This window comes from Barbatula barbatula (assembly GCF_947034865.1).
Source record: "Barbatula barbatula genome assembly, chromosome: 3".
Classification (NCBI taxonomy): Eukaryota; Metazoa; Chordata; class Actinopteri; order Cypriniformes; family Nemacheilidae; genus Barbatula; species Barbatula barbatula.
Genome location: NC_136764.1, coordinates 6,586,535 through 6,599,928, shown reverse-complemented (window position 1 = coordinate 6,599,928; position 13,394 = coordinate 6,586,535). Strand labels below are relative to the sequence as shown.

The 13,394-nt window shown below is 38.6% G+C and overlaps 1 protein-coding gene across 2 annotated transcripts; it reads left to right on the top strand.

Annotated features, from left to right (window-relative positions):
- Positions 1-832: 832 nt before the first annotated feature.
- On the top strand, positions 833-13,297 carry ralbp1 (ralA binding protein 1). Of its 2 annotated transcripts, XR_013786407.1 has the most exons (11): positions 833-921; positions 2,817-3,089; positions 5,776-6,210; positions 6,304-6,653; positions 6,878-7,039; positions 8,333-8,464; positions 9,807-9,917; positions 10,010-10,131; positions 10,450-10,570; positions 10,818-11,242; positions 11,892-13,039. XR_013786407.1 is itself a non-coding variant. In XM_079452397.1 (10 exons), exons 2-10 carry the CDS (start codon positions 2,843-2,845, stop codon positions 11,127-11,129), a joined length of 1,992 nt encoding a protein of 663 aa, XP_079308523.1. In that variant the 5' UTR covers positions 833-921; positions 2,817-2,842; the 3' UTR covers positions 11,130-13,297. The 2 variants fall into 2 exon arrangements, 1 of the variants encoding a protein (XP_079308523.1); XM_079452397.1 differs by having other exon boundaries at positions 10,818-13,297.
- Positions 13,298-13,394: the final 97 nt, after the last annotated feature.

Below are 13,394 nucleotides of genomic sequence, written 5' to 3'. Positions count from 1 at the left end.
TTCCAGATTTTGGGTGTTAAAAAAGGAATAAAGGGGCAATTTTATCCTCCATATCTGTTTCTGTGATCATTGTGTTTGTATGTACAGTGCACTTCTGCACGTGTGTGTGTGCACATGCTTTCAATTCCAACAGAAGTAGACAAAAAAAAAACATTTTTGTCAGAATCTGTTGAAGCGTTTCATTTGGTTATCAAGATGGGACAAGGTTCAAAGGTTGTGTAAAATAATTTCTGTTCCATTGTAACAGAAAACAAATCCTCAATATATTTTCAGACATTTTGTGATATTTAATATTACTTTAAACGTATATTACGTAAATGTTTAGCCATTATCAAATTACTGTCATCACTGATTCATAGTTGAGTTTATCAGCTGAATGCATGTTATGTTCGTTTTATTACGCATGCAGTAAAATGTGTCCAAACTGTTATCTGTTAACTGTTATAACGGTCATGATCATAATGCAATAATGTCTGCATCATTAAGATTTCATGGCAAACCCAACCTAGAAAATAACAGCATCCAGTGTGTTTGTTCCTCAGGCTTTGGTATGAATCATAGACTGTAAAACGGTAGGAATGAACTCAGCCATCATTCAGATTTAAGAATGCACTTTTGCTCAAATAGCGCAACCTGCTGGCCACACATATTGCGCATGCAAAATGCTGACAATTTAATATATAACTCGGGAACAAATGTGACTTTTTGTCATTTTGCTAAATAAAATGTATACGTATTGTAATTATACTCGAGAAACGTCGCCACGTCTGCGTGTAAAATTATAATCTCTTGTTTAGCCGTTATCGGAGCGACAACAAACGACATTTCCCATGATTCCGAAAGGCCGCGACTGCGCATGTGCGCGTCATTTGGCACGTAAATAAGCAACAGGAAGTGCAGCTGTTACGTTGATCCCTTCAGGTTTGTACTGTGATTGTTTATTTAAATTATTTACGCCCGTCTGTGTTCTTCGATCGCATCTTTACGTTTACATTGTTTCTACGACCGTTTTTAATCGCTGGTTTACACAATCGATGGATCCAGAAAAGCATAGTTTCGTTAGCTAGCATGCTAGGCTGTGAACCGCACGTTATTGCCATTACGTAAAATGATTATGAATATTATTATTATGATGATTGATGTTTAGTGATTGGAAGCTTATTTTATTAGATGTGTGTTGGTCTGGTAATCGTGAGTAAGCAAAGATCGTCATTTTGTCTGAGGTGTGTTTGTTCATTCAGCGAAGCAGCTGCTGTCAGGAAATATTTCACTTGTAATGTCTTAAAGTCATTACGGTTGTGGCATTTAAATTCAAAATAACCAACCTGCTGGTAATGGGCTTGATCTTTATATGTTGTGTACAATATAGAGAATAGATGTGACAGGGCCCTAACTATAAATACACTGTAAAGTCGCCTGTTTTTGTATATTGATAGTATACAGTAACGTTATATGATATACAGTGTGGTAGCATGCTATTATATATACCAATAAATAATATCCACCACCTATTCCATTTATCTTTCTTTTAAATAAAAAAAGCTACTGATTTATTCTACTGTACCTTAGGGCAGTAATATTAGATCAACAGGATTTTTATCCCCCTATTTACAGCATAAATAATCCGCGTAAACTTCATTGAACTATAAGCTACATAGAAATATATGAAGCTTGTAGTATTCAGGAAAGCATAAGGGCTGATTCGGATGTGACATGATTCTGCAATATGAACAATCATAAAAATAAGCTTGTCTTTTTATAACAGAAGTGCTTTACAGATCTGTCTATACCTATCAAGCAGGGCTGTACAATTAATCGAATATGAATCGTAATCCTCAGTTTTGGCTTTCATCAATTACAAAAACAAAATAATGGAGGTAAACGATTATTGTGCAACATTTCATTTGTCAAGGATCCTCTCTTTTCTTGTAGTATAAATCCACAGCGAACCTATTTCTTTACATTTATTTTTCAGTTGAATTCAGAGTTTAAAAGAAAAGTATGTTGTTTTAAGATAAATGTTAAATAATCAGGATCTCAAAGTTGGGCAAAATAACGCGATCATGATTTTTGTGATAATCGAACAGCCCTACTGTCAATATCAAGCTGTTCACGTATCTGTATCTATTCTATTTGTCTTTTCCTGTGCTGCGGCTTTGACATGAAGCAAAAAGCGGTATTAAAAATGACTTGTCTTGTGCAGGCATGTGACGTTTTCAATTTTCATTGCTGGAACTTTTACCGAAATATACTTTATCGTAACAGTTATGAATTTTGTTACAAAAACATGTTCAAATTGTTGGTGCTTTCAACAAGGTTGACAACTTATTTAAAAGAAACTTGAGTATTTAATTCAACAGGTATAATGTAAAATGTAAGTACAGTAAAGCAAACCTTTTGCCACCAGATGGCAGTGGGATCAGTGTTAGGCTCTTGTATTGGCTGGCATGAACGTTAAAGTGATATTCTGTGAGCATTTACTCACTCTCTTGTCATTTTAAACCTGTATGACGTCTTTCTGGCGCAGAACACAAAAGCAAATACTCAGTAAGAATGTTGCCTGCACCCATTCACTTTGGTTTTGTGTCCAGACGATAGAAGTGAATGGGTGCCAACTTTCTTCAAAACATCATCTTTGATATCTGCGGTCAGATGAAGGAACATGAAGGACTCGCGCGAGCTGAATTCGTTTTAACAAACACGCTGAACAAAATGTATATTCTATTCTTCTGTCAACTTGTTCATCAAAAACAGCAAGAGAAGAATTCAGCTTTAACACTTACGATATAAAAATCTGTTTATTTTTTCTCTTTAAGGGAGATGGAGAGGTGACTTGTGCGAGATGACAGAGTGCTTCCTGCCACCCAGTAGCAGCCCTGCGGAGCAGAGGAGGACAGAGCACCCCGGGGGAGTGGCTCGTACCCCAAGCTCCGAAGAAATTAGCCCCACTAAGTTCCCGGGTCTGTATCGAACAGGCGACCCTTCTCCCCCACATGATGGACACCACCACGAGCCGCCCGATGCAGTGTCCGATGACGAGAAGGAACACAACAAGAAGAAGAACAAGTTTAAGAAGAAGGAGAAACGCAGTAAGATAAACACACTCACATATTTATATATTTGCACTCAACATTATAACTTATCTATATATATAAAAACAAAAATAGAATAATGAATTGATCAGTTTAGTTCTGTTATTGACATAGGCTTTGAAAATAGTATACACAGTGAAGGAACATTTGCAAATGTCTGAATATTAGTTAATTATAAGAAGAATATCCAACCAAGATATGTTTGTAGATGCAAATTTAATATAACAGCTTTTTTAGAATGTAGTCTAATGCAATGCCGTCCATCCATTTTTTATTGTGCCTTTTGTGTCTTATACCTTAATCCAGTTTTCATTTGGGCATCTTAAAAAGACCCTGTCTCTAGAATAGTTTCCCAGTAATTTCTTTGTCTCTCAGTAAGTTATTTGTGTGTTTAAAAGCATTAAAATGTTTTGATAGAATCTTTTATTTGAACTTCAGTAGCAACAGAGCATCAGAGTTTTTGTGTTTGATACGTCTCAGTTTAAGCAGGTGGGGTAACAAGCTATTTCATGCATTCTGACTTATTTACACTGTTAAACGTGCTTGCTTATCTTGGTCAACTCCATACGAGTTGGACGTATGACATAGTGTTTCTGAGCTCGATACACTCCGCTGGGGTTTGTATAGATTTTTGATTTCAGTTTTTTCTAACATTAATTCATGGGTTCTTTGTCCCTTATTGGACAATTCGCCCGGACAAGCACGCCCACACATCAACCAGCGAGAGCAAGAGAAAGAGCACGCGTATCAAAGTGCTTCTTTCGGTATGAAAGTTCAGCTGTGTTTTGTTTTTCACGGCATTTCGGTGATGGATGTCGGCGCTCCAGACTGCCACCAAATGGTTGCATTTTGCTTCCAGTTTTCAAGACAGCGCAAGCATTTTTTGTTCAACCTACAAATTGGAATTTCTTCTAGTTGTTATTTCATGTGAAAAGGCGAGTAAAAATGTAGCTCTCCACCAGTGCATGCTGTGTGTGATAGTCAACTGCTCGGGTCACTCGTGTTGCGGAGCCGAACAATCCAGGTCGTCATTGACAAGTTTACACAGTGCACAGCACATCATTACGAGTCGCTGTTTTCTGTACCAATTTTTTTAAGCCTGAGAAGAATGCAATACTACTCAAAATGAATATGAGATCGGTAGAAACTGCATGTGCTTTAAACAGGATTTTATTTTTTCTTCTTGGCCTTTGTTTTAAATATACGTGTTTTTTAAACCGTCTATAGCTATGTGTCGTGGAAGCATGCTTTGATTATCTTTAACCAGCTATTTGTCATTTCATTCATAGAATTTCTTTTTTTTTTTTTTTTTACAAAGCATGGTATATACAAATTGTTTATAGACAAAAACACTTCCATAGGCACTTCTTTTTCTCTGTAACAATACAATCGTGTAAAATGTATACAGTAATATAAACTAATAATGATAATAAAATAAATAATAATTTAGATGTTACTACACTGATACTCATTTTAAAAGCATGCAAATATTCATGTAACAATATTAGATTAAAGATTTAATGTTAGATTATTAAAAAAATGTATCGACCTGACAACCATTTTTAAAAGGTCTAATACGATTAGTCTTGTGAATAAAACACTTTTTAGGCCTTTTTGAACAAAAAAGTGAAGTCAAATATAGTATATATTGAATAAATTTAAGGGATAGACCCAAGAATTAAAATACTGTCATCATTTACTCATTCTCAGATTTCTTTGTTCTGCTAAACACAAAGGGAGATATTTGGAAGAATGTCAGTAACCAAACAGATCTCACCCCCCATTGATTCCCATAGAATTTTTATTTTCCCTACTTTGATCTGTTTGGTTACTGACATTCTTCCAAATATCTTCCTCTGTGTTCATCAGAACCAAGATATGTATATAGATTTGGAACAATCTGAGTGAGTAAATGATGACAGAATTTTCATTTTTGGGTGAAGTATCCCTTTAAATGTAGTCCAAAGTCTGTTTGTAGTGGTATCATCCAGCCTGAGGTTGTAGTATGATCATCATGGCCAGTTATTCCAGTTACTTTGCATATGTTCATAGTGGGGCAAACATTGTTTATTTCCTACCACTATATTTAGCCCACCTGCATCAGCCTATCGCGCGATGGCCGCTTTCAGAACACACCCGGTCCCCTTCCCCCATACGTGTTTGGAATACGGTCAGAATCAGGTTAGTGAGTTGTCATCTCAGAAGTGAAACTCTCGGGACACAGAACTGGATCACTAAAAACAGAAGCAGGCACACGGGAACACCACTAAATCAGACGCTGACCTCTTTATTGCAGTTTTGGTGTCTCGCTCTCATTTCACGCTACCTTCTCTTCTCGTTTCAATCTCATCTAACCTTGAGGATGATCAACTGGCAGAGAGAGAGAACCAGAGGGTGGGACTGTGAATTTTGTTTTCTGTGTAGCATCAGGTCTGGATGTTAATGTCATCTCGTCTCTTTTTGTCTCATCTCCTCATTTTATTTTGTCTTCCCTTCTCTTCTTGTCTCATCTCGTTTCATCTCTCCTAATATATCGTCTTCTCCATCTCGTCTCATCTTGTCTCTTCTCTTCTTTCTTCCATTCTTCTATCTCTCCTCCTTTCTTGTTCTTTCCTCTCTTCTTATCTATTCTATTCCCTTTTCCTCCTCTCTCCTTTTTTTCTCCTGTCCTCCTCGTCTGCAGCTGAGGGATACGCCGCGTTCCAGGAAGACAGTTCTGCCGATGAGGCCGAGAGTCCGTCCAAGATGAAGCGTTCCAAAGGCATCCACGTCTTCAAGAAGCCCAGTTTCTCCAAGAAGAAAGAGAAGGATTTCAAGGTGAAGGAAAAAGGGCCGAAGGAGGAGAAGGCCAAGGACAAGAAGTCGAAAGACCTGACAGCGGCGGACGTAGTGAAACAGTGGAAAGAGAAGAAGAAGAAGAAGAAGCCCACCACGGAACCCGAACCTGTCGTCACGGAAACAGCGGCGATGTTCCGGCCGATCTTCGGAGCGCCTTTAGGAGAAGCTGTGAGGAGAACAGCGTTGTATGATGGCATACATCTCCCAGCCGTCTTCAGAGAGTGTGTGGACTACATCGAGAGCTACGGCATGAAATGTGAAGGCATCTATCGCGTCTCTGGTACGTCGTGAAAATTATTTTATTGCTGCGGGTGAATTTAAGGAACGAAGTGTGGATTTGTTGTAAACATATTTTCGGATCTTCTGTCTGTAGGTATGAAGTCTAAAGTGGATGAGCTGAAGGCAGCGTATGATCGCGAAGAGTGTCCATGTCTAGAGGAGTACGATCCCCACACGGTGGCCAGTCTGCTGAAGCAATACCTACGAGAGCTTCCTGAGAACCTGCTGGGTAAAGACCTGGCCGCGCGCTTCGAGGAGGCCTGCGGGCGACCCAGCGAGACGGAGAAACTTCAGGAGTTTCAGCGACTTTTGGGAGAGGTGCCTGCGGGGAACAGACTTCTGCTGGCCTGGCTCGTCACACACATGGACCACGTCATTGTCCGCGAGGCAGACACAAAGATGAACATCCAGAATATCTCCATCGTGCTCAATCCCACCGTACAGGTGAGTTTATAATATTCGGCACACTTTCTTCATTCAAGATCTGTGTTTTAATTTGCAACTCTGGTTTTCCGAGCCAATTTCAAGTTTACGTTGCGTTTTGTGATCTAAACTACAAGATCACATCAAACAAAAACATTTCAGTTTCTGTCTAAAGTGAAATTATTTTAGTTATTCTGTAATTCCGATTTTTTTATTGCTTTTCCCACTTCATCATGATGTATTAGATCGGGAACCGTGTGCTGTACGTCTTCTTCACTCACGTCCGTGAGCTTTTTGGCAATGTGGTTCTGAAGCCTGTCGTCCATCCTCTACGCTGGTCCAACATGGCTACCATGCCCACCCTGCCCGAGACTCAAGAGAGTATTAAAGAGGAGATCCGCAGACAGGTGAATCATCGCTGTTTTTGTTTGTGTAAATGAATTTTAACTAAAATGACCGATGTAACAATTCACTGCGGATACTGTATAGACTAGGCCTGGGTATCGATTCTGATGTTCCGATTCGATGCTGATTCACAAGCTCCCGATTTAATACAAATCCTGTAGATATTTCTAATAAAGATCAGTAAATATCACATTAAAATGGTGAATGAAAAGCCACAAACCTGTATATTAAACTTGAAACACACTTGGGTATATTGACAGTATAACAAACAGAATTGCTCGTAGCGGGACGAGTAGGACCAGTTTCTCGAATCGCTTTGGAACACAGTAATAGATATACGTTTATTTTTTGTTAGCTTTATTATTCAAGTTGAATAATTTATACATTTAATGGTAATATTAGGTTTAACTATTGACACTCCACTCCGTCTACATCTGCTCACGGCCATAACGTACCCTGTAGTTCATTTTTTTAAATAGTCTTTTGTATTATTCATTTTTTATTATCTAGATTTCTTTTTAAATTGTAGTTTGGTTTTGTTATTTGTTCTTTTACAAATAAATGTGCGGCTTTGAGAAATAATAAAAGGGCAGTTGTTCGTTTCTAATTTGTCTCAAGTCATTTTTTAAAGATAAGCCGTGAATTAATCATATCGTGAGACCAGTATCGTGACCTGAGTGAATCGTCACATCCCTACATTTACGCATTTAGCAGAAGCTTTCATCTAAAGCGACATTCAGTTTGTGTGTCCCCATGTGAATTAAACCCACGACCTTTGCTTCAGCACTTTCAAATTGAGAAATCCCTTTGATCATAAATGATTATATAAATAGTACAAATACAGATTAAGCATCATGCAAACAATAAATTATGAAACTCTAATCCTTAAACAGTTTCACTGCTCTAATGATCTGGACGTGAAACTGTAAACCACATCTCTCCACCTGTTTTTGCCGTATTTGTTTAAGCTTTACATATTAGGTTGTGCTAAAGGCTACAAGGAAATAAATGTGATATTCAAAGTAGAAAATAAATTCCCTCTCTCATGAGATGGTTCATGAGAAGCTGCTGTAGTGTAATAAATAACACCAGAGCTGAAGGTTTTATTGATCAGAGGTTGCTCTTTCAAATCTCTGATCAAAGGAGATGTCCGAAATATTTGATCAAATTACATTCCACAGATTTCTTTCTTGTATTTATCTCAAACATTTAAGAGACGGTCTGCATCTTCATTTAATTTCATGAAGCATAAACGGTTGAGAGATGTCAATAGTGTTTTTCTTTTCTTTCTGCAGGAGTTCTTGTTGAACCGTCTTCACAGGGACCTGCAGGCCGGTGTGAAAGATTTGTCTAAGGAAGAGAGACTTTGGGAGGTGCAGCGTATCGTCACGGCTCTGAAACGCAAACTCCGTGAGGCTAAGAGACAGGCAAGAGCTGCAGGGCGCTGACCTGTGCTTCATTACATATCATGTCACAGAAAGAGAGAAAGTCAAACGAGGTTTAATGAGGTTTTAATATGTTGCCTCAAAAAGGCCAGCGGTAAAGGTTTGAGGTACAGGTAAATAAGTTGTAAACCCAATAATAAAACCGTTTAGTTTCTGTTGTTTTATATTTTGTTTCATAAATATGGAAAAAGGGAGATGAGAATGAGACCGATGAGACATTAATAGTTTTAAAAGAATAGACCAGTCACAAAACTCTCAATGACATTAAACAGTAGGGATGCACCGTTACCAGTATCGGTATCGGGCTCGATACTATGCTCATGTTCTCGAAAAATGCACCGATACCTCATGTGACATAACTGAGAAATTTGTCGTGAAATTAGCTTTGAACGTTTTTGAAAAGCACAAAAAAATAATCATAATGTGTTTAAGGTGGAGTTGTTTGTTATTAAGAAGCTATTCCATTTTTATTGGTCTCACTGTGTTGTCAAAAGGTACAGGCATCGGTATCGGCGAGTAGCACAAAAAAACATATCGGTACTCGCCCTTTAAAAAATGGTATCGGTGCATCCCTATCAAACAAATCACTTCGTGTTTTCATCTTGTAATTATGAGTTTAACAGACTTTCATTGCATGTTCTAGTTTCAACCTTGATACAACACAAATACAGCGTTAGATTTTTGCTTACAAACTTGGCAAAACTTTACATTTGTCTGCGTGAGTTAACATGTACATACGTACGTGAAAAAACCTACTGTATTTTCCATATACCGGGCATGTTTTATCTCCTCTTTGTCCCGCCTCTCTGAAACACAGTTTTTACAAAGAGAGGTGTGCTATGATTGACCAGTGCGTTGTGATTGGTTGAATACTGCAAGAGTGTGATGGGAATGTAACGCCTCTTACCATATTTGGAACATCAGGTTCCAAAGCAATTGTACTGACAGGTACGCCCACCTCACTTGCCTATACATTTGGGCGGTCTTAGTCAAATCCCACCACGAACTGACGTAGATTTGTGGGTGTGGGGTTACACAAGGCGTTTCAGGCAGGTCTGGGTGCGCATTCGCTTTACGATGGAATGCATCTTTTGTACCGTGACTAAAATTTTTGCAATTTAACACAGCAAAGACACAGAAAAACACGAACTCGCGCCATATGACCCCTTTAATCTTTGTGTCATTTAAAAGCAGCCATTAGAAAGTCTACAGGTTTATCACAACCAATATGTATAATGCTAAGTTTACACTTTATATAACTACTCTGCCCTTTCAGTCTACTGTAATGACGTTTAGTTCCATCTCATTCTCTCTCCATCTACAGGAGTGTGAGACTAAAATCGCACAGGAGATCGCCAGCCTGTCTAAAGAGGATGTGTCAAAAGAGGAGATGTCTGAGAATGAGGAAGAAGTTATCAATCTTCTCCTGGCACAGGTGATTCTCTGATCCCGTAATATGTAGCATGCGGTTATAGTGTCCTACATCAGAACCGTATGGCTGATATGTTTCCGTGGCTCTCCCCGCAGGAGAATGAGATCCTAACAGAACAGGAAGAGCTGATCTCGCTGGAGCAGGTGCTGCGCCGACAGATCGCCACAGAGAAAGAGGAGATTGAACGCCTGAGTGGGGAGATCGCAGACATACAAAGGTAACACAAAAGTATTTTGTTATGGATTCCATAGAAAAGAATGGAAGTCATACTATGAGCTATAATTGTCATCCATGATTTATTTATTCTGTATGTGAAAATGTGAGTAATACCATGGTAAAGTGTGTAGGATCGCAACCCGCCCATCATAGAATAATACCTTCTATCCTAGTTAGCATGTAAAAGTACCAAGTGCACATTTAAGTCTCACTGGCTTCTTCAAGAAAATAATGCTCAGTGGTTTCATGTATAGAATCTCATGAGTGTCATTTTTGTGTTTCTTTCTTTCATTCTGTAATTGAAATGGCAAACATTCAGCCGTCAGCAGGGTCGCAGTGAGACGGAGGAATATTCATCAGACAGTGAGAGCGAGAGTGAAGATGAAGAAGAACTGCAGATGATTCTAGAAGACCTGCAGAGGCAGAATGAAGAACTGGAGGTGAGAGAGGGAGATGTGTTTCAAAGGTCTGAATAAAGGTTTTTTCTCTTTAGTTACAAACTACAGCAAATCAGACACATCAACTTGGTGGTCCGCCAAAACTGATCATATCAGAAAAATATATATTAAGTTGGCACACGAAAGCTCCAAAAAATCCGTACCTGGATCTTTGTAGATTTCACTGTAGTCGCTAGGCTGTGCGTCAGAGTCATTCTGAGAGATGTGTGGGTTTTATTTTTTTCTCCAGAATAAAAACACTCATCTGAATCAGGCCATCCACGAGGAACAGGAGGCCATATTGGAACTGCGTGTTCAGCTCCGCCTACTTCAGAGCCACAAACTGCAACAGGAGCTGACTGTCCCGCCCACAGCGGAACAGGCTCCGCCTTCTCAGCCTAGTCCCGAAGAACGATCAAGATCGGATGAGCCAATCAAACGTGCCGGGGCGGTCACCATAGATGCGCCCGCTACGCCCTCCCCTGCCCCAGCCAATGGGAAGCCTGGAAAAGATGCGATGAAACCATCTCCTAGCAAAGACAAGAGGGAGGCCAACCTGTAAATCATCTGACCTTCTCTGTAACCCTTCATCAGTTCACCTGCATTTGTGTTTGTGCTCATCGTGTCCCTGTGACATCCAAGCGTAACGGCACGCTGTTGCCACCGTTGCATAAGGTAAAGGGAGATTTTTTCACATTGGAGAAAACACGAGGAGGAGGTATCGTGAGCTGTCAAAGTTGTTGAAACTGACTGGAATTGAATGCATTATTTTTACACACAAGTCTGTATATGAAGTTTAAGCTGAAATGATTGTCAGCACAATCGGATCCGTGCGTTCGTATGAGTTACATCTCGTCTCCTGACTCGGTCAAGAACACGTCCAGGTCACATATTAATCTGAAATAGGAGGAACAAAAGCAAGAAATCATATTTTTCATTGGAACCATTTTGAAATAATTACTGTGACAATTGAACCTTTTTCCTACCTAATTTCTTCTAATATAATGCCTAAACAAATTAATTGGTTCTACATAATACTTCAAATGATGAAATGATCCTTGTTTTCTGTTTGCAAAACGTCAAATGTGACCCCAGTGCGTTCTTGACAGGTGTGTGAGACTCTTTCAAACCTTTTGCCAAACATTTCAACAGCGAGACGCTTCCCGTACCTTACGTTCGATTGGTCAGTTAATCACACAAGTGACATTGAGAGACAAACATAACAATCATTTCAGACATTGGACTTAGCATGTGGATGTATCTCACTGGTCATTGTAAACAATGTTTCACTTTTTAATTCATCCCGTCTTTTTTATTTATACAGTTTCGCTCACAATTAAATCGTAAATGAGAATGTACACCGAGATGTATCCTGAACGTCTTTTGCCAAGCAGCAGAAAATCAGAGCGGGCTGCTAGTTCTCCTGGTGACTTTCTGTTGTAGGTGCAGGTTCGGATTAAACCGGACTGCAATATGAAGTTTGTGTTCTGAAACTATTGTGCCATAGGTGTGCTGCCGCACAGAAGAATTTATCGGAAGATGCTCTGGGACATGATTGTATTTTTACCTAAAGATATTCCAAGGAATCGGTTCTGAGCATTTATTATAAATTTCACTATTTAATAGTCAAAATATATATATATATAAATATTAACATGTAAACTTTAACTGCACGCAACTGTGCAGACGTGCACTAGAACAAGAAATAGTAATCGCCGTTTATTGTGGAATTGGTTACATTGTTGTTTGTTTCCTTACATTCACGTTATGTCATGTCTTATAAACTGTAATGCATATAGTGAAGCACAAAATCACAGTTTTAATCAAAACATTATGGGAGGTTTTACAGTTTTGGTGATTTGTCAAGTCATGCCAAAAATAGCCTAGGCCATATTTCACTCCAACATTAAAAACGAAGTTGAGTTCAGAAATGAAGCCTTTTTGCATTTTAATGTGTTTCCGTTACAATATTTTACACAAACTTTCGTTATCATAATGCAGAAAAAATTGGCTAAATTTGTAATGGCTTCATTTTTTGATATTTGAAATCGGACCCACACATTTCTTAGCAAGTTTTGGGAGATCACGCCAGTTTTGCCACGGTTGTTAAAGCAAAATGTTTATTGATGGTTATTTTGGAAACTTGCCCTAGATTGTAACCAATTCTTCCTATTATCTTTGTTTTTTATACAGATATTCTGTCGTTGTGTTTTTCATTGTTTGAAATGCTTATGGATCATTGTGTACTATTGTTCAAATCCAACACTGATATTCATTTTGCTTAGTTTTTTTCTCTGTCTTTGAATTTTTTCCTCGTCATGCTGTCAAAAGCAGGTTTGAGGAGCTACGTTTCGGAAATACTCTGAAACAATGTCTTTATTCATTTTTTTCATATTATAGACGAAGCTTTTTGTAGATCACCATCATTGTGAACAGAATTCTGCCGTCTAAAATAAAAACAATAGTCTGCTCAAGTCTGAACAATTTCCCCATGAGTACAGAAAAGTGGGATCATCATGTCGTCCCTGTCTGATGAAGGCCTCAGTGATGCTGGAGGACTTCGTTGGCTTTTGTGGTTTGTGATATTACCTGTTTGTTGCTTATGAGAGGTACGTGGTCACATATAACATGAAGAATTGTGTCCAGAGAGTGAAATTTTGCAGTGGGACCACATGCTTTCATTACAGTGCGTTTTTAAGCAAATCATAAAAATAAAAATGTGTGCACATTTTTTTTTTAAGTATATTAAATACTACACAAATGAAACGAAGACTGCAGTGCTAATGTAATGCTCTACAAATTGACCGAAAGGAACACAGAAAAAAAA